At 31.9% G+C, this 21,197-nt stretch overlaps 2 protein-coding genes across 3 annotated transcripts; both read left to right on the top strand.

Moving 5' to 3' along the window:
• The first annotated feature begins 1,375 nt into the window (after window positions 1-1,375).
• LOC130899072 (phosphate carrier protein, mitochondrial-like) lies at window positions 1,376-3,942 on the top strand. The gene is made up of 4 exons (XM_057808815.1): window positions 1,376-1,540; window positions 2,009-2,229; window positions 2,828-3,624; window positions 3,677-3,942. The coding sequence occupies exons 2-4, from the start codon at window positions 2,031-2,033 to the stop codon at window positions 3,752-3,754; spliced, it is 1,074 nt and encodes a 357-aa protein (XP_057664798.1). The 5' UTR covers window positions 1,376-1,540; window positions 2,009-2,030; the 3' UTR covers window positions 3,755-3,942.
• Window positions 3,943-4,928: 986 nt separating this feature from the next.
• LOC130898897 (lysocardiolipin acyltransferase 1-like) lies at window positions 4,929-20,812 on the top strand. Of its 2 annotated transcripts, none has more exons than XM_057808493.1 (7): window positions 4,929-5,086; window positions 7,027-7,296; window positions 9,913-10,019; window positions 11,734-11,947; window positions 12,014-12,210; window positions 15,637-15,821; window positions 16,415-16,882. In XM_057808493.1, exons 2-7 carry the CDS (start codon window positions 7,239-7,241, stop codon window positions 16,770-16,772), a joined length of 1,119 nt encoding a protein of 372 aa, XP_057664476.1. In that variant the 5' UTR covers window positions 4,929-5,086; window positions 7,027-7,238; the 3' UTR covers window positions 16,773-16,882. The 2 variants fall into 2 exon arrangements, with proteins under 2 accessions (XP_057664476.1, XP_057664477.1); XM_057808494.1 differs by having other exon boundaries at window positions 4,939-5,165; window positions 6,351-7,296; window positions 16,415-20,812.
• The last annotated feature ends 385 nt before the right edge of the window (window positions 20,813-21,197 follow it).

Raw genomic sequence — 21,197 nt, 5'->3', positions numbered from 1 at the left:
GGTTCCTCAGTATCACAGCAAAAAGGGGGACACAATAGATACTTAGGTGTATATGATAAGGTGTCCTTCTTGCGGAGATACGGTCACGCTTAAGCGTTTTTCTACTTCATTTCAGATCAAACCATTGAAGATAATGAATTACGGATTTACAATCAATAGTTCTGATTTCTTTGATAAATACCTCGGTAACGTGGTCAATACGTTGTTGTTGAAATGTCGAACGCAAAGTTTGGAGCGCTAACATGATCATATGACATAAGAAAGCGTTTTCAAAATCAGTCGCGGTCGCTGGTCACTTACATTACAATAAAGGCATTAAATCCACTTTGTCCAAAAGAAACATAAGTGAAAACTTTTAGTTTAGGATATAATACACATTATCTACATAGGAAAAGTGAATTTCGCTGTATATTATATATATATATATATATATATATATATATATATATATATATATATATATATATATATATATATATATATATTCCGCAGTGTTCTTTTGTTTGTATTAACACCAAAAACTATAATAGGTTTTCTAAAAACAATCATTTATAAACACTATGATCATAGATCACCTATACGTAGGTAATTCACGACAATGTGATTTATTATGACCAAATTGGTACGTTCTAGAAGCGTAAACTTTGATTATTAATTACAAAACTTTAGAAGAAATACTAGTGGTTTTAATTTTTATTAAAGGTGCAAAATTTAAATTTTGTCCTACAAATATTTTTTGTTGACAATAGAACATTTTTAAAATAGAATTGTGAAAACCAATTGGAAAATAATTAATTTGAAAATTTACTCTTGTTCACTTATAAGTACAATTTTGTCATTCACCGTAGAAAGCGTGGATGATATTATTTACCTTTGTATAACTAACTATAGTCTGAATACAATGAGGAACAATTTCTAGAAGGTACAAAGACTGGCTTGCGTATTTTCAGCCGAAGCTATGAGATAATCCCCAACAACTGGACTAGAAGTAATTCTAAATCTTCCAAAAAACGACACTCAGAATGTTCAAAAAAGAAATGGACAAGAAAAAATCGTCCTCAAAACATACAATAGATCCTTTGCGTCGTAGTGTACATGACATCCTTCCCTATATACTTTCGTCTCATTTTGGTAACATGATTTTTATTTCGCTTTGAGTCATCTACTGAACCGACTATAAAAAGTGGTTTGTGGTTATGATCTGATAATATCAGTGGTTGATGGTTGAATAACTTGAATATTAAAAGTCGCTTCTTAAAAGAAGATATTATATTGGCAATACACGAATTTTATCAATTAAAAGTTGCATCAATGTCCCTACAAATACATCTATTAAAAATGAAAATTCGTTTGCTTAATAATTTGAAAAAAAAAACCTTGGATGTATTTTAAACTAATTTTGACACGCCCTTGAACATTGACCGAATACCACGTGCTCTTTTACTGCACACAAAACCATGCGCAGCCGCGTAGGCTTAAAATCCATTTTACAAGTAGCAAGCAGCCACCTTTTGCTGCAGGTCGGCCATAATTAAACAAGGTAAGTCTGTTATATTTTATGGTTAAAATATTCATTCAATTAATTAACTAGTTCAGTTTCATTGCTTTTTATATAAATGATTGCTCTCATTGAAAAATAAATACAACTTTTGAACTAATACATAATGCAGTGTAGATTTGCTTATGTAACATAATGGCACAATGTACTTCTCTTCTCAACAAGGTTTAAAGAGTTTGATTGCTTTCAATAATATGGATTTATATTTATTGTTTTCAAATAAAATAGTATTTTACTGTTGGAAGTGTATGTAGTTCTAAAGTAGTAGTTATTTAGGTTATGTAATATGTCAAAATGTATTCAGTTTTTTTGTAAAGAATAAGTTTCGATACAAATTATTATGTGACGAATTTTTCATATTAAATCCGTAATTTCTAAATCTTTTCAAAATGGTATATCATTCACAATATTTTAAATCGGGTATATTACAATTATCCTATTTTATTTTAGGACCAAATCGACCAGAGAAAAGATGTTTTCTTCCTTTTTCAACCGGGCTTCTTGTCAGGCTTCACAAGAAAATACGTTACCAACTCCAGCAGAAGACAACACATCTAGGGGCTTAGTAAAATCATTAGTTGCTGGTAGACAAATAGCGGCTGCCGCTGTTGCTGAAGGAGATAGTTGTGAATTTGGTTCTTCATACTATTTTGCTTTATGTGGTCTAGGAGGTGAGTTAAATAAAAAATTAAGGGTGTGATTTTCAATAAATTACAATGAGCATGTGACAACACTATAGATAAATTAGTGAAGTTTACATATTGATGACATTTTAATGACATGTATGTTTATCTTAAATTTATTGACATTGATTCTAATTATAACTAAACCATTTCTGATACAGCTAGTTTAGGTCAATTTTCTCATTCTAAAATAAATTTAAAATACTAATCCAGTTATTTACAAGAATTGTAAAAAAAATAAACTTTGGAAGAGATTTAGTTATTGCACCAGACATTAATGATATTAAATCCCTCTATTTGGGAAAATTTGTTGTTGGTTAGTTTCCAATAAATACATTTTTGCTGCTTAAGCCGAATCAACAATGTTGTTTATTTTACAGTATACATCAACATTGATGAGCCAGAAAATAATTCTAAGCCAACTAATTAACAACAAATTTTTCAGCAAAATTTGATTTTGTAACACCTTTTTAGACCTAAATATATCATCAAAAGTCTCAAAAAATCAGTTACATATGGAGAGCTTATACTATTGAAAAACAATTTGTGAAAATGTGTTATTGATTAATTTTATTTTAATTTTTAGGAGTACTATCTTGCGGTATCACCCACACAGCTGTAGTACCTCTTGATTTAGTAAAATGTCGTCTTCAAGTAGATCCAGCTAAATACAAAAATGTGTTCTATGGTTTCAAAGTAACACTTAAAGAAGATGGTGCAAGAGGTCTTGCTAGGGGTTGGGCACCCACTTTCTTCGGTTACTCTGCCCAAGGTCTCTGCAAATTTGGTTTTTATGAAGTTTTCAAAGTATTTTACTCTGATGTTATTGGAGAAGAAAATTCATATTTATATAGAACATGGTTGTATTTAGCAGCTTCAGCATCTGCTGAATTCATAGCTGATATTGCTCTATCACCCATGGAAGCTGCTAAAGTTAAAATTCAAACTACACCTGGATTTGCCAATACTTTACGTGAAGCTTGGCCTAAAATATACAAAGAAGAAGGACTAAATGGTTTCTACAAATCCCTTGTTCCCTTGTGGATGAGACAAATTCCATACACGATGATGAAGTTCGCCTGTTTCGAACGTACTGTAGAAATTCTGTACAAATATGTAGTACCTAAACCACGTTCTGAATGCTCTAAAGGTGAACAGTTGATTGTTACATTCGCAGCCGGTTACATTGCTGGTGTATTCTGTGCTATTGTATCTCATCCTGCCGATACTGTAGTCAGTAAATTGAACCAAGAAAAAGGATCAACAGCTTTAGAAGCTGCCAAGAAATTGGGATGGGGAGGTTTATGGAAGGGATTAACACCTAGGATTGTTATGATTGGTACATTGACTGCTTTGCAGTGGTTCATTTATGATGCCTTCAAGGTAAATTGAAACATACATACATTGGATTGGTAGTAATTATTTTTTCTTTTAGGTCGCCATGAAGATGCCACGTCCACCACCACCAGAAATGCCCGAATCCCTTAAGAAAAAGTTAGAAGCACAGAAATAGGGAATTAATTTATTTTAAAAATGTAAATTAGGAAAGAAGACAAGAAAAAAGGATACAGTATTCTCATTAGCCTGGTCTAAAAACTATTACATTCATTAATTTTGATACTTTTAAGTGAATTTACATCTTTGGTCACTTATTTTAGATTGTACATAGATTATAAGATCAATATACTGTTGAACTCCGTTTTTCAGTGTTTTTTTTACTCATTATTATAGAATCATTAAAAAAATTGAAACTCAAGTGAGTTTGGGTGTATTGAGATAAGGACCAGAAGTAGTAACTAAGGCTGAATTGCGATTACGTCGAAACTTGTCAGCAAAAGTAGAAGAATTCATTTTGGAACTCTGTTCAAAATATCCATCTATAAGGTTCAATTATGAAATGGAAAATGATGAACAATTACCATTTTTAGATACTTTGGTAATTAAGAATAGTAATAAGCTAGAATTTGAGGAATTTAGGAAAATCACTTTCCAATTAACATCGAAAGTTACAATAAAGAAAGGACCTTTTCCAAAATCAAAATGAAAAACTGGCACTTTTCGATTCTGTTTATACAGAGAGTTTGGAAGGGCTTTCTAAGGGTTTATAAATCCAACAATACATTAAAACAATTGTTAAGTAATCCTAACGATAAAAATACCAAGTTTTAGAAGGAGTGATATATACAAAATTAGCTGTAGTGATTGTGACGGGAAATATATGGGACAGACTAAGAGATCCGTTAATGTCCGGCTTAAGGAGCACATAGCTCATTTAAAATATGGACGGATCGAAAAAACGTGTATAGGGTATTTGTATGGTTTATGTAGTTAAAAATTTGAAATTTTTGCAATTTCAATTAAATATTTGGATATTATTTCTTAAAAATATGGGCTTATTCCTTACAGCCCACTCTATAGTTTAGTAGTTAAGGAATAAATGTAAAGATTCTCGCTGGAATTATATTTAGAGGGAGAAGGTTTATTGGTGGGAAAATTAAGTATAAAACAGTGTAATTGTAAGTGTAGCAGTAGTGTAAACAGTGTTTTCAGTACGAATATCGCCAACGGTTCCAAAAATTCTAACTTAGTACATATTTAAACGGAATAAGTTTCAATTTCTATTATAAATGGATTATGGGGGTTGAAAGGTTTCTTTTAAACTAGAATTCTAAATCCTATTATAAAGAATAATCAGTCAGTTTGCAGCCTTCGTAAGAAAGTGGAAGGGACAATTTATATCCAATGTTTCTCAATATGCACATAATGGCTATAACAGATATTATGTACTTCAAATATTTTTTTCTGATTTTAATTCTTGTGTTTCTGTATTGAAAATGAAACAAAGGTAAGTCGAGATCTATACTGTATTATATATTATATTATAAATTATTTAAAAATGAAGAAAAGCAGCAGCGAATCATCTAGTGAATTTAAAAAATTGAAGTTACTAAATATTCTAGATCTAATCCTTCTCTATAGCTTTCCCCGATATATAACAAGGCACTTTTTTTGTTTTTTGTGTTTTTAGATAATGCTTTACTAACCTAACTTAAGCTAGTGATCCGATTTACTTTACCTGTTGAGCGATGAGTGTTGCTATTAGTGCTTTGCCCTTTTACGATTAGCTTCTTTTCCTTCTCTTCGTTGAGCAGGTACCTAGGTAAACCGCTCAATCTCTTTATACTCGCTCAGAAGCATCTTCATTTTGTTGAAATCATCTTTCTTCCCTGTGTGTATTCCCATATTGCACTGTGCGTCGAATCTCCTTTGCATTAGCTGCTTCCGTTTTGCTGTCCACATGAGAGGGGACTTTAATATTATTGGAGGTGACCTTCTCTCCGATTTCGCCTGTTTTCCAGTTCTTATTTTCTCTAATTCTTCTTGAGATTGTTTGTCCGTTGTGTCTTCTTCCTCTGAGGATTGCCTCTCCGGTTTCTTCCTCTTTTTTTGTTGATGACTTGTCGATATTCTCCTTCCATGGGGCAATCTTCAGTTTGTTTTTCTTTGAGAACTCTGGATTGAGTTTTTTGCTTCTCAATTTCTACTGTAGTAGGATCTACGTCTTTTCTTCTCCTTTTGTTTCCCATATTCCCGAATTTTTCCAAAAGTTCTGTCATTGTGACCTCCATCTTATGATTTCTCCATTTGTAGCGTTTATAATTTCAGATTCCGTCGTCAGTTTCCTATTTTCCTCATCCTTTTTCTTGTATTATTCTTCTAGTAGAACTATTTTTCCTGCAAGTTTCATTTTTTCGGCCGACGTTCATCTGTCATAGGGTTTTTTCCTATGTCTAGAGCTTTCAGGTTCGTCGAACAAGTGTAGATGTGTCGCTCGACTTTATAGGGCCGTGTCGAGCCGAACCGAACCCGAATCAGGTCGATCCGGATCGAAGACAGTCAAATCGAAAGCACCAGTGTGGACGTGTTACTTTGACCGCAGTTCGACTATTAAAACTCTCCAGTTGCCAAAAAAACGAAGTGTTACAACAAGGCGCTGGCTGACTGGGATTGCTTGCCTCATTGTTGTATATTTTCGATTAATCTTTGGCGCAATATTTAACAGATTTTCGCAATTTGAAATTTTACCAAACCTTCTTGGGCGACAGCAGCGGTCCAGATGGCTACCTACTGTGGCAATAATAGCCCCCTCAGCATCTTCCTCATCATTCATTCTTTGAATTTCAAGTTGTACTGGTCAATGTGGACAACAGAAACTCGAACGTGTCGATCGACTTAGTGTGTGCATAGCTTTAAATCAGTACTTGAGTCAACAACTATATTTTTATAAACAAAATAATCTTTTTGATATGGTTTACTTCCTTCTAGAAGGCAATATAAGAGTTTTTATATCAAATACAGGGTGTCCCCAAGCGATAAGATAAAATTATATATTATAGATAAAATTATTTCAATGCAAATTCATTATAAACGTGATTAATATTTGTAATGGGCGATATAAAAAGAAATCTAGTTTTTTGTACCAATTCCGATGACTTTTCTGACACATTTGCAAATTTAACAACGAGTGAAAATCCCAGTTAGTATTTGATTAAAAATTCATGAATTTAAGCATCAGAAAAATTGTACAACCAAAATTAAAAATTTATATATAGTATATACACTCAGTAAAAACTTTAGTTGATTGTGATACGATGAAAAACATCCTGTACAACATATCAGTTTCCATTTGTAATTCGGAAAAGTTTCAATTAACAATCAACATGCATATTTTCCCGAAAGGGCTTCAAATAGATGTTAGCTTCCAACTGTTTCCCGGCTTTCTAGGTGATACAACAACAGGAAAATCCTGGTTGCAGCCACCCACATACATTCAGGGATGCTGTTCCGGGGATGAAAATCAATAAATCTTGATTCTCTTCACGAATGCTCCATTCGACTTTGGCTATTCCATTCGCAAGATGTAGTTCGAAAGGGCGGCGAGTCGCGGCCAACCCTTTTTAGTTTTTCATCAGTTTTTTTGTTTCAATCATTTAAAAATGACATTTTTTAAAGGATGGTTGTACTGTGCTCTGTGGTATTCTAGTATTTTGGCAGGTGAGTTATATTTTTTATTTGAATTATATTGTTTGTTTTGTAATATTACGGCCCACCTTCATTCTAGATAAAATAAACAAAATCATCTTACTTACATTAATTACTAGAAATATTTTTGAAAAATTGTCGGTTTCAAATGGTTTGACAATTAAATTGACAGTAATCTAAGCGTCCGAGTTTTTTATTGTACACAAGGTTTGTGGTGAAAAGTATGACTGAATGTGTCAATTTTTGATAAATTTAAAATCGTTCTGACGGTATGGAATTGGATGTTATGTTAATTCGTGTTAAATGTATTTGCAGTAGGATTTTTTTCTGGGTAGTATGCACATACATTTGATACCTAATTTGGATAACCTTGGAATTTGGAAGGAATTATATGTTGTAGGAGAAAGGTTTTATATAAAAAGATTGGCAGGATAAACTAAATACAAATGCTTGTCATGCATCTATAAAAGGTTTGTCTTTGTTGATAGAGATTTGTTAGATGTCATTTCGCCTCTTCCTCGATAAAAGTAGCAGTCCATGTAACTGTATGGTCCAAGTCCAAAGATCAAGAAGTGTAATATGTTAGTAGAGAAAACAATGGTACCGTGTGTATTCGAAATTCTGTTTTAAGCACTTCTTACCTTACAAAGTACTCTCAATGAATATAGTGAGTAGATTATTACCCTACGGTGAAGTGTTTTGCCAAATATCGATTTTATTCATCAATGTAATCTCCTTCAAGAGCTATACAAACAATCCAACGCTTCTCTAACTTCTCGATGCCGTGCTTGTAGAAGGATTAGTCTTTTGCCTCATTATAGGCTTCAGTTTCAGCAATTGCTTCTTCATTTGAGCTGAATTTCTTACCAGCGAGCATTTTTTTTGAGATCAGCGAATAGCCAGTAGTCACTTGGAGACAGATTTGGACTATACGATGGATTAGAAAGCAATTCGAAATGTAATTTGTTCAATTTAACCATGGTTGCCATTGACTGAATCGATGCATTGTCTTGTTGAAACAGTGACTTTTTCTTCGACATGTGAGGTCGTTTTTCCTTTATTTTTGCATTTAAACGATCCAACAACTCAATGTAATATTCGCTTTTGATTGTCTCTCCCTTTTGGAGATAGTCGATGGACAATATTTCATGCGTATCCCAAAATATTGTAACCATAACCATCCCAGCAGACTGTTGTGACTTTGGACCCTTCGGAAGTGATGGTTCACCGGCTGCAGTGCTCTGAGATGATTCCAAAGTGAAGTGATGGATCCATGTTTTATCCATTGTCACATATCGACCCAAAAAATCTTATTTATTACGTGTAAACATGATCAAAACTGCTCTAAATCATCAACACGTTGTTCTTTTTGATTGACTGTAAATAAACTCGAAAAAAAACTTTCTCATGGTCAAATGTTTATGCATAATTGTAAACACACTAACTTCTGATATCTTTACGGCCTCAACTACTCACGCAATTTCAATTTACGATTAGATATAACTTTTTTTTATGTTTTAACCACCTCAATTGGACGACCAAAACGTTCACCATCATCGGGGTGTGTATGACCAGCAGAGACCGGATAACACTTTTGAAGCCATTGCTGAGCTTGTATAGTATTTTTTCATCAAAAGCAGTGATAAATTAGCACACTAAATTGTTATGAAAATAACACAAATAGCTTTCACCTTTTTCTGACTAATCGAAATGTCATGAAATTTTACACATAGTCTTTTGAAAGTTGGTACTCCATAAACGTCATAACAGCGCCATCTGTGTGTTAGTCACACGACTTATTGAGTGATGTATCATCAAACTATACCAATTTCTTCTAGATTTTAGCAAGTATATGATGATGTATATATAAATAAATAGACGAAAGTTGTATTACAAGTTAAATGATTTTAAAATATCTGGAAATAAATTAATAAAACTTCTTAAAATGATTTTAATATAGAAAACAAATGCATGAAAATCTCTCAAGGAACTTAAGAATCAACACGGGATTAAGATTGAGAAAACATAATGAAGAAAATGTATTCTAGTCGAAGGGAAATAGTTCTAAATTGATTTTTGCTAATGATATGATTTAAGAACAGAAAAGTGCCTGATTAAACCCGAAGAGATGAAGAAGAAGATACACGGACTGTAGGATTTTTAATTAACTAACAAAAAAACTGAATAAATTTGAAAATATAGCAAACTTTTTTATATAAAAAGCAAACAGAAGAGGGTAAACCCTATTACACTCGTAGTAGTTCGAGTCCCAAAGACTAATCATTCTCCACCACGAAAATGCGGACTCTAACACATCAGTTCAAACAAAAAACGTACAGTCTTTATTTGGCACCAATGATTTCTTTGTATTCCTGCAGATGACAAATAAACTGCAACATCAACACCTAAAGAAGGGGTTGATGCGTTTAAATCACATGTTTTGAAGGTACCTCAATCGGAATGGAGAAAATGCTTCGACAATTGGTCCAAACACATGCAAAGAGAAACATTAAAGCCATATCCAATTATAAATATTTGTTTTTATTTGTCTACCTCAAAATTTAGGTAGCAACATTTGTATATACAGTGAGCTACAAAAATTATTGATGATATTAATATTTTTTACAGGTTACTCATTGCTTTTTTGTCCTCTGTTGCCATTGTTGTTCATTTCTAATAAACTTTACCGATATATTACGGATATTTTCTTCACTTTTTGGCAATATTATCCTACGGTAAGTAAACATTAGTTCTAAATACCTCCGAGACCCTAACACACTTATGTCAATATCAAATTCCGATGAGTTACGAATACAAGCCTCATAGTGTCCTAGATTTTTTACAATTGACATTCTTAGAAAGCCATGTTGGGAATATTAAAACAAAAAAATTACACTACAATTTTATTGACATGCTCGACTCGATCCTTTTTGTAAGAATAAATAAATGTACGTAACTATCTTAATTATTGTAATTAAATGAGCTTTTTAATCAAAATTACGGGTGTCTCAAAACGATCCAACGTAAACGTATCGGTTACATTATCGACTGCGCAACATTGCGGAAGCTCCGAGCAACTCAACAGTTTTAGCTTGGATTCAGACATTCAATGCTACTGGAAACACCATTGGCGAAATTCATCACGAGCGTTCAAGGACAGCAAGAACGCTTGAAAATATTCAGTCAATAGCAGCTTTTGTAAGGGCCCTTTCACACCAAACGAATCAGAATCACTCCGAATCAAGTTGAATCTGATTGACCAAGATTCGGTTTCGAGCGCTCCGTTTAAATGTGAAGGGACAGGACGAATCTGGTACAATCAGGTTTGATTCCAGGTCGCACTTGATTCAACCTGTCAGATTCCTCGTCCGGTCAGTCTTGAATCAACAACCATACGAGATGGACGTGGAGTTATTAATTTTAAAAGTTAAAGAAAATAGAAGCCAGTGATAAAAATCACAGCAACAGAAATCTCATATCTTCTGTGTGGAGGAAAATTGGCGAAGAATTAAACATTCCAGGTAAGAATTATTCAGGTTGATTCAGCTGGTGTGAAAGAGTGGAGATGACGAATCAGATTCAACTTGATTCGGAGTGATCCAGATTGATTCGGATTCGTTTGGTGTGAAAGGGGCCTAAGCCGACAGCCTCGATTCAGCATAATGCGATCTGATTTACACCTAAAAGCCTATAAAATTCAGATTGTGCAAGCTCTACATGAAAATTATTACGTTATAAGATTGAATTTTGTAAATGCAATTTCAACAACATGTTCGTCAGCGATGAGGCACATTTTCATTTGTATGGATACGTAAATGGCCAAAATTGTCGTTTTTGGGAAGAAAAAAATCCACAGACGTTACATACACGCCCGTTGCATAGCCAAAAAGTCACCATGTGGGTTGATATTTCGGCGAACTGCATTATTGGGCCCTATAACCGGCTGACATGGTTCCAACAGGATGGGGCCACATACCACACCACTAAGAGCTCTTCAGCTGCATTGCACGCGAGCTGTTCTCAGAAAAGGTGATTTTGAATAGCCACTTCGGAGCTCTGACTTGACCCCATCTGATTTTTTCTTGTGGGGTTATCTTAAGAGCGTCGTCTACGAGAATATTCCACGAAATTTGACACATTTAAAAAACAATATTGAAGAGAAGAGGAGCCAACGTGATGGCTATCATTTAAACAATGTCGTATTTAAAAAAAAATAGTTTCTTATCTTTCAATTCACACCAATAAATACATATAGAAATAAGTTTAATGTATTTTTTTTTTCAACTAAAGTAATTGGGTCGTTATGAGACCCTGTAGATTCTGCAACAACAATTTATCAGTTTTAAAAAGATTAGAGGTGTTTAAATATCAAATTCTTGACATAAGTGTACTGGGAACATTAAATTATACAGAATCGTTGAAATGTCTTCTATTCAACAACAATTTTAGGCTTTGTTAGAAATAATTTGCGATAGCCACGTCCAAGTAACCGGCGATGCGATTAGAACAGGAGAACTGTCACTCCTATTAATGAATCATAGAACTAGAACGGATTGGAACTTTTTTTGGCCCACCGTGTATCACTGCGTCGAAGGAAAAGGCAAATTAGCCCATTCCACAAAGTTTATCCTTAAAGATCAAATCAGACACATACCTGGACCAGGTGAGAATAATTTATTTTGTTTTATATATAACTTTTTTTTTAAATTTTGACATTTTCTATTGTTAGGATGGATAATGCAATTGGCTTGTTTCGTTTATATTCAAAGATGTTGGCAAATGGACCGACTTATTTTGAAAAAATACGTCGAATATGTATCAGATATAAATTACAAGCATAGTCTTCTAATATTCCCAGAAGGAACTGATCTCACGGAAGCAACTAAGAAAAATAGCGACAAGTTCGCTATTAAAAATGATTTGCCGGTAAGAATAAAAGAATGAATAAACTGTGTTTAATTCATCCACTCAGTTCACATTGTCAGAAAAATAATTTGGCTATTGCATTAGATTATGCTCAGATTTCAATGAAACTACATTTTTCATGGGGTTTCTGTTGTTTCTTTTGGCACAAAAAACGTTCCTAGACTACAGTACCGACAATATTCATTTTCTCTCTCGTTCGAGACACTTTATCTATACCGCGCATGCTTGAGAATGCGCAGAACGGAGCTGGAACCTCGGAGGATAGAGAAATCGTTACCATTCTGTCTTCCTTAGTCGGAACAACTTCTAATCATAGAAACAGTCAATGTAAGAGTGTTACATATATGGGTATTACGAGAAATCGATTTTATGCGGAAACATTTACTTCCGGAGATACCCGAAGTGGCTATTATCTCTGGAAGGCTAACAGATATCGAACGATGGATAACTTTGTTCTATCGATCTCGTCAATATCTATCTGTGTGTGAAAAGTTATTTTTGAATTGCTTAATTACTGAATGCTAATAACTACCAGTTTCTCTTTTCAACCAGAAATCCAGCTTTGTGTGGTTATGTAAGTGAGCTCTCGAGCAATATTATGTGTTTTGGTTGAATTCTTCTAATAAAATCTTCAAATTGATGGAAATATTTAGGCATTTGGCCTTCAATTGATTTTTCTTAACACTTAAACGAAATGATGTCACCTGGCAGACAACTACGCGAAAAAAATTGAAAATTATTTGTAGCCCTACACGTCTAACGCCCGGTCACGTCATGTATTCTGTTTGGAAGCTTTTTTATATCTCAATTTCGAATTTCTAATGAAAATTAAGAGTCTTTGCATTATAAATAATGGCTGAACCATCAGGAAGGGTGTGCTATGGTGATTAAAACTTTGAAGAAACTGTGATTTAGACAAACTCCTAGAAGATGAAAAATTAAAATCCGAAGTGCCTCTGGAGTTTAAGAAAACCAGGAAGATGTTACTACTAGTGGAAACAGGGCCTCGACAACTTTGGAAAAGGAAAATGAGGAATGTCAGGAAAAGAATACTGTTAACGTAGTTTGTAAGAAATAATCTTTGATTATGGAAGTTCGTTCTTATTCTCGCAGTAGAAAACATAAAATTGTAATGAAATTTCTGATTCTAAGAGGTAAAGCACGTGATCTTGTAGTAGCTTTCCGTTTGAAATGTTTTATTTTCTGAGGAAATCTTGCTTGAAGATTACTTTGCCAAACCACAAATTCACTCAAACAAGCATTGGGTATAAAAAGATACGAATCAAATCACATTACGAAAATAAACAAACTTTTTGCGATAAATGACTCAGACGTGATATATTTCGAGCAATACTGAGCCAAGAATGATTCCCTGCTTATCAGCTTTGAGGTTTGACAATTCTGATGCTATATGTACTCGCAAGCAAGAAGATCCCGCAGCTGCAATTTCAATAATTTCACTTATAAACACAGTTTTTGTCACACGTACTTTGTGATGATTTTTTTTGTAAAACTCGAACTCGTAATAAATATTTCACGATATATCCTTTGAAAGATGGAGAATGAACCACCGTTTGCTTTGCTAGGACCTCTTACGACATTCATTCAAATGTTGATTTAGTATAAATATTTTTGATTGTTGCAATTGCTTTTTCTAGGGCTTGTTCCAGATTTTTTTTCAAATAAATTGGATTTTAGCTGGAAATTTTGCCCAATAATGTCACGGCGTATTATCATGGTTAAAAATCCATTGAATGTCTGCCACAGTCCATTTAAAGTTAAAAGTGTAAGGACAGTTTTTGTTATGTGTCTTGAGAATTAACTTTAAATATCTCAGCGTCGAAAATTAATTGAAAAGTGCAATTAGACTATTTTCGTTTTCCTGTGCGGGACCAAGATAAATCCTGGACTCCACTTATATGTTGTTTAACATGTGGGAGACTCCTATTAGGTTGGGCTAAGCAAGAATCAAGACATTTATCTTTTGGTATACCAATAATTTGGACGGAACCAAAAGATTATGCAAGTGATTGTTGTTTTTGTTGGATTCAAGCAACAAGTCCAAACGCACTGTCCAGTACCTAAACTTGACATCGGCCAACAGAACAATCCTACAGAGTGTCGAACTGCTTGTTCCAGAAAGTCATTATTATGTTTCTAATCCGGAATTTATTAGTCAACCCGATAAGGTATCAAAAGACATTGACCCACCCAACTTTGAAAGAAACGCATTTATTAATAAAATGTTATTTAAACGATTTAGGGTCTAGATTAAACGTCTGGAATTTACTTTCTCCTACTTCGAAAATTTCTTATTCCCGACCTTATTTAATAACATTCCTGTAGTGATGAAGTTGTTGGTTTTTGAATATGATCCAAGTCACTAGCGATTGTTCATCGACTCCTCAAAAAGTAGCTTGAAAGCAGTTTGGCTATACAACGGAAACAAATGTCCTTCAGTGCTGGTTACCCATGGTTATGATATGAAAGGTGCTTACGAGAACATGAGGTTCCTTCTTGAAAAAATCAAATACAGTGAACATGGAAATTTCTGGAGATTTTGAAGTCATTGCTCTTTTGCTTGGTCTACAGCTTGATTTCATAAAATAGTCAGGACACAAAGAAAGTAAGATTCAAGCGTGGATCACTTGTTAGAGGGCAGAAGAATGTTAAAAATGATTCTTTACTGAACCCTGACGACATACATTTACCAACGTTGCACATTAAGCTCGGCCTGATGAAAAATTTTGTAAAAGCTATGCCTAAAGATGGCAAACTTTATAGGAAAGCTGAATGATCTGGAAAAACTCGCCTGGAAATGTTGTCCAAAAGTTCCTAGAGGACCATAAAGCGGAAACAAAGACTAAAGCTTATAATTTCATAAAGATATTTCTTGATGTCAAAAAGAACCTTTGAGTACGTTGTAGAAACAAAAGTAAATTCAAAAATGCGGCAGCAGCTAAATACTTTTATGGCTCTCTCGACAGGGAGGATCTTAAACGTTCCACAAGCTTTGATTGGCTAAACCTTATTGTTAATTTCCGATGAATCCATGCTTTATAGACTTGTGATTGTTTGGTGATTTTTAATCGATTTTTTTTTGCTCAATGCAAATGCGAACGTTTTGAAACATTATTGTTGTTTGGTGGTCATGGTACAATCAAAATTTGGTATGTTACATTTTATTGACCAGTGTTTTCAATAAATTTCTAGATAATTGTTGAAATGTTTATGAATTGAGGTAGTCATCGACAGAAGACGAGGTGCTAGTTAGTTTTGAAGGTGGCTGTAGTTAGTTTTCTAGCACCCAACAATAGAAGTCTTTAACCAAAAACGTATTTGTGGAAATTTTGTCTTTTTTATATGATCACAATAGAATGGGATTGGATTTCTTTTTTTTTACTATTGAAATTAAATATTTTTTAGCTTTATGATAATGTTTTACATCCGAAGACAACAGGATTTGTATATTTGACACAACAATTGTTGTATAGGAACAGTCTAGATGCGGTTTACGACATTACCTTGATATACCCAGACACCATTCCTCAGAACGAAAAATGGTTATTAAACGGAAAGTTTCCAAATGTAGTCAAAATACATTTGGTTAGGTAGGTTTCTTTATAAATGAATTTTGTAATCGATTCATAAATACTCCCTTTAGTTAAATTACTCAATTCACAACTTTGAAAAACTATTTATTAACATAAAATATAAATAAAGACTACCAAGAACATACTATGCGTGTATATGCTTTCTTAAATACTAATCCTATTGTGTACAAAAGCTATAATTAGTTATATTTATGGTCGTCAGAGTCAAATAGGTAAATTTATGATTCTTCACAGTGTTAGAGTCACATCAATACAAAAATATGGGTAAGGAATTTGATATGTTAATGGAGCTTCAAGTGTCTAAGGGATACTTAGAATTGCTTAACTATAACGTTGGTTCCCATTAGGAGTGGTCATTGTACAATAAATCTTATCGAATACAATAGTAATTAGAAGTTGAATAGTGATTCTTCACATTCACATTAACACAAGACAGAAATTAGGTAATCCGAGACGATACGTTAATGGAACATAAAATAAGAGACATATTGTATAACTTAATATATGGTTAACAGATCTTAAATGGTTCCCATCAGGAGTTACGAGATAATTCTTTGGACAAACGATATTTAATGAAAGTTTTATTGCAGATATCCCAAATCTGTACTGCCTACATCAGAAGAGGGCCTGAAGCAATTTTTGGAAAAGAGATGGTTTGATAAAGAGAAAATTATTAAAGAATTTCAAGCAACTGGTAATTTCCTTCATGGTCAAATATTACAGTGCAAAAGAAAGTGGGAACTATACTTAGCCTTCATCTTTTGGACGATTTTACCTTATATCAGTTTGTACCTGTTCTTGACAAACAATTGGTTCATGGCCATAGTTATAGTGCATACTTTGTTTCTATTAGGGGTAAATATGTATTGCAAAGGATTTCAAAATTTCGAAATACTGTTGCACATGTGGAAGAAACACGTCTATTCAATTAATGAAAAACCGAATTGATCAATTACACCCGATTTTCACTGTTGAGATATGTTAAAAAACGAAACAAATTTGAACAAAAATCAAGCCTTATAGAATGTAAATTAAAACTAAAAAGTTTTATACGAAAATATGTCTTTTTATCTAGATATTAAAACTGACAAGTACAGGGTGGGGCAATAGAACGGGCATTTATTAAGTATAGGCTAAAAAAATAAATACATAAGGTATTGTTGAAATAAAAGATATGATGATTAGGTACATATAAAACATTAAAATTTTTACACGAAAATCTTAAATTTGTGCCTCTACGATACATTTTTCAATTTTGTCATATCAAATTTCCAAATTTTCTACAGTAGCGCTATCTTAAAATTTAGCAATAGTACGACACATTACAATCAAAAGAGTCTTTTAAGCGCCATATTCTTCACAGATCACCTATATTTAGATGGATCACTACAATCTTATTTGTTCTAACCAAATTGACGTCGACTGGGGGTCTGAACTTGAACTAATAACATCCTCAATATCCTTCAAATAGTGACAAATTTGAATATTAATTGTGTCTCGTAATTTAAATTATTTGAAGATACTTCATACTGCTACCTTAAAACTAATAAGCTTTCAAATTTATGTTTTTGTTTATAATATTTCTCAAAATTGCACATTTTCAAGATACAAAAGATGAAATTTGAAGACTATTATGAAAAAAAATAAATTTGAAAATGTATGTTGTAATCTTGTTAGAAAAAAAATATTAAAGTTAAAAGAGCACTATTCTCCTTACCCAAATGAAATGTAGACAAATCGGATGTTAAAAGATATATTATAATAATAACCTTAACAAAACGTGTTATTATTTATTAATAAAGTGAAAATATAACTTGAAGAGAATATATATTTCCAAATAAAATGTTGAATGCAAAAATAACCAATTAAATTAATAACTGTTTAAACCTAATTTTGATAAATTTTATCACTTGAACTTCATAATATATCCCTTTCGGCCAAGTATTGTTTATATCCAGCAACCATTTATTAAAACGTCCTTATGAAAATTTGGGAACAAATGCATTACATTAATAGATTTGTAATGTTATACACAACATTTATCAAATGTCTTAAAAAATTAATAACTAACACTATACATAATCAAAATGACACAAAAACACGAGTACGACATAACTATAATGAATCATGACATGTTCACCAACATTAAATTATCCAGTTTTGTGTCAAATTTGCCAGCTTGATATATAGTTACGCTGGCAGATCCATCTAGAGCTTTGAACTTTAATTACAAAATTGATCCAGCCTTGGACCCTCTATGTGAAACGTCTAAAAAATAGGTGGTTGTGGTATTCTCAGTAATGTGTCAAAAATTTTTAAAAAGGTATTGCTGGTTACATAAATATTTATCTAATGAAACATTTAACCATTGAGAATACTGATTTCGTGTTTATGTAATGAAAATTAAACAGATTTATGGTTGTTATTTGAGGAATTAAAAGAAAGCTGTAACTATGCCATTATATGTAGACAAATATTTCGAAATAGAGAAAGAAATATCTTTAAAATTCTATGAAAGAAATTTCTTTGCAATGAATGCAATTTTGTAAAACGATGATTGTATTAATATTTTTGTGTTAGTCATATATAGATAACATATAAATTTCATCATTTAGAATGTATTTAAAATGGTGGATATTCGATACTATACAAGTCTCAAGTCGTATACAGTTACATCATATGGTTTTGTATTTTTAATTAAAAATATATTATTACTCTTTTTAAAAGCGTCGTAGGTATATCAAATAAAAAAATCAACATATTGAAAATTGCGTGGTGGTAGATATACTCAACGTTTCAAACTACTTTTTGTATCTTGTAATATAATCGTATGCTTACAAATACAAGGCATTTTAAAAAAATTTAATACTTGCGTATTAAAAATTTACTAACAACCTTTTACGCCGTAAATTCAAGCGAAATAAGTTTTAACTAAGTGGAAAGTTAGATAGGTATACGTTTAATTGTCTTCAAAAATTGGTACAAATAGTTTTCTAAATAAGATTTTGTAAAACTCATTAAAAGGTACCTGCTAACTCCAAATATATACTGAATAAGAGGTTGATGAATTTTATAGTTAATCTAAAAGGTCAACACAGAATGTACTACATAAGAGCGACGCGTTTTGCTAAAAAATTGATGTGAAAATCCTGTGTACTGTATTATAATTAGTCTTAACATAAATGCATACAAATTGGCTCAAAACTGTTGTTTTAGAAGTAAATGCAAAATATATGAGAGTTGCATTCATTTACAGCTTAGCTCCAAAAAAGGTAGTCTATCAAAAGTAATTTATATTTAAAAATAAAATTAAATTCTCTTATTTGGGACATTCTGTATGAGCACAAAATATTGCGATAGAATTTTTATTGCAACAGATAATTATCCCTTAGAACAAGGGTTCTGGGTCTCCAAGAAAACAATTTTATTTCTACTCCTTGCAAATGACGGTTATTTTTAATTAACACATTTCCTGTCTTGAATTATGTAAATCATCAAGATCTTCAAGTGTTAATATACACTAAAGAAGAAGTACGTAGTTGTCTCATAGCAAAACTAAAAAATAATAAATAAAAAGAGGTAATACCATATTTGGAAATAAGGATAATAATATTTTTGGGCAGCTTTAGTAATTTCTAGTTCGATGATTTATTTATCTCTTTATATTTATTATTTATCGCATTTCCATTATATTTGCTATGTATCAATGTTAATTGTCAAACTTATTATAAAAAACTTTTCAAATTTTTATGTGTGGTAAATGTATTTTAACCACGACTTCTCTTAAAAATTATTAATTGGGTTTTTAAGATATGTCCCAAGTCCTTTTTAAATATGGCTTTTTCTCTCTTTTATCTGTTTGTTAAACAGAGTTGAGAAAGCAAAAACTTTCTAAGTGTTTTAGGCTAAACAAGATTTCCTGAAATACTCCTTCTATCCATATATATCAGTATTTTTAATATAAATCCTGTGGCACAATATTTTCTATTAATTGTATACAAATGAAATTATTTCTCATATGTAAACAAAACGACATAACCTCAAAATTGGAAAACTCTACATTCTTCACAATTTCGTGAAAACATAAATGATCAGCTATGTGCAATTGTATTTATATTAAAAGTATGTACTTGAATATGAATGTTTTTCTCTAATATTATGAAAGCATTTTCACCAAACAATTACGTTTACTTTCAGCTTTTAAAGAAGTGTCCCTATTAGACTTCTTTAAAATCTATATTTTACAGTGACAGGTTTTTAAAGAAATATACAGAATTTTTTATCAAATTTTATATGTTAGCTTATTAGTAGACATATACACTAAAATTAATTTGTGGATATGGTTGATATTGAAAATGAATGATTACAATTGGAGTATTATATCTAAAAATTTTTATGAGCTTTCTTATTTATGAGGAAATTGAGAATACAATCTGTAGTATTCTTAATTTTTTGAACGCTCATTATAATTTATATTTAGATATGTCTCCTGATAAGAATTAAGGTGAATTTTTATAAGAAATTTCAATAAAAATAAATGTTTAATTAAAACCAAATAATAAAGTTCATATAATTTTCACTAATTAATAGACCAATGTACAAAATATATTTAGGAAGTTCTAAATTTTTCGAGAAACGAAAAAATTTTTCATTCAAAATGAAACTAATCAATTACCTATTTTTCATAATTTCAAAACAGTTTGATATAAACTGGTTTTAATCATTTTATCAATTTTTCAGTCAAAATAAACCTACATGTATCAGATATAAAGTGATTAAAACTAGAACTGTGAAAAATAGGGTTGATTGATTGGATTTCCATATTCTGTATATTTTTGAAATATACCTGTTAATTGTCAAAACGGTTAGAAATGTGAATCAAGGTGCCAAATTAGAATTTTACAAAACAATATTATTAGACAAATTATATATTGGTGTCTTTAGAATTTAAATGTTAATTTTAAAAATTATATGTGTTGATAACCTGACAGGGCTTTTATTTACATATTAAGCCAGAAGAGGATTCCACCCTATTTAATAACCCTTTTATAAAATATATATCAGGATAAAATTGAAAGAAAAGCAACGTCCGTTGGCTTGTCAGTTAATACGTCTTTTCATGGCTTAACTTACGAAATGCAGTGTCATAGTTCACAAATAAGTGCGTTTAGGTTAACTTTATTTGAAATTTAAATTTAATAATAATAGTGTTTTTCTAATTTAATAAAAGCCTGTAAATCCAACCACAATTTTCATAAAGTAAACAAATACAATTTGTTTAAAAAATCTTGACAAAATGGTATTGTCAAAAATTTGTATTTAATTGTCTAACAACTTTGGTGAGTATTGTTCTATATAGAAATTTTCCAAATG

The sequence above is a fragment of the Diorhabda carinulata genome, chromosome 10 (assembly GCF_026250575.1).
Source record: "Diorhabda carinulata isolate Delta chromosome 10, icDioCari1.1, whole genome shotgun sequence".
NCBI classification, from domain to species: Eukaryota; Metazoa; Arthropoda; class Insecta; order Coleoptera; family Chrysomelidae; genus Diorhabda; species Diorhabda carinulata.
Note: the sequence above shows the minus strand (reverse complement) of the source record. Positions and strands in the feature narration are given on the sequence as shown.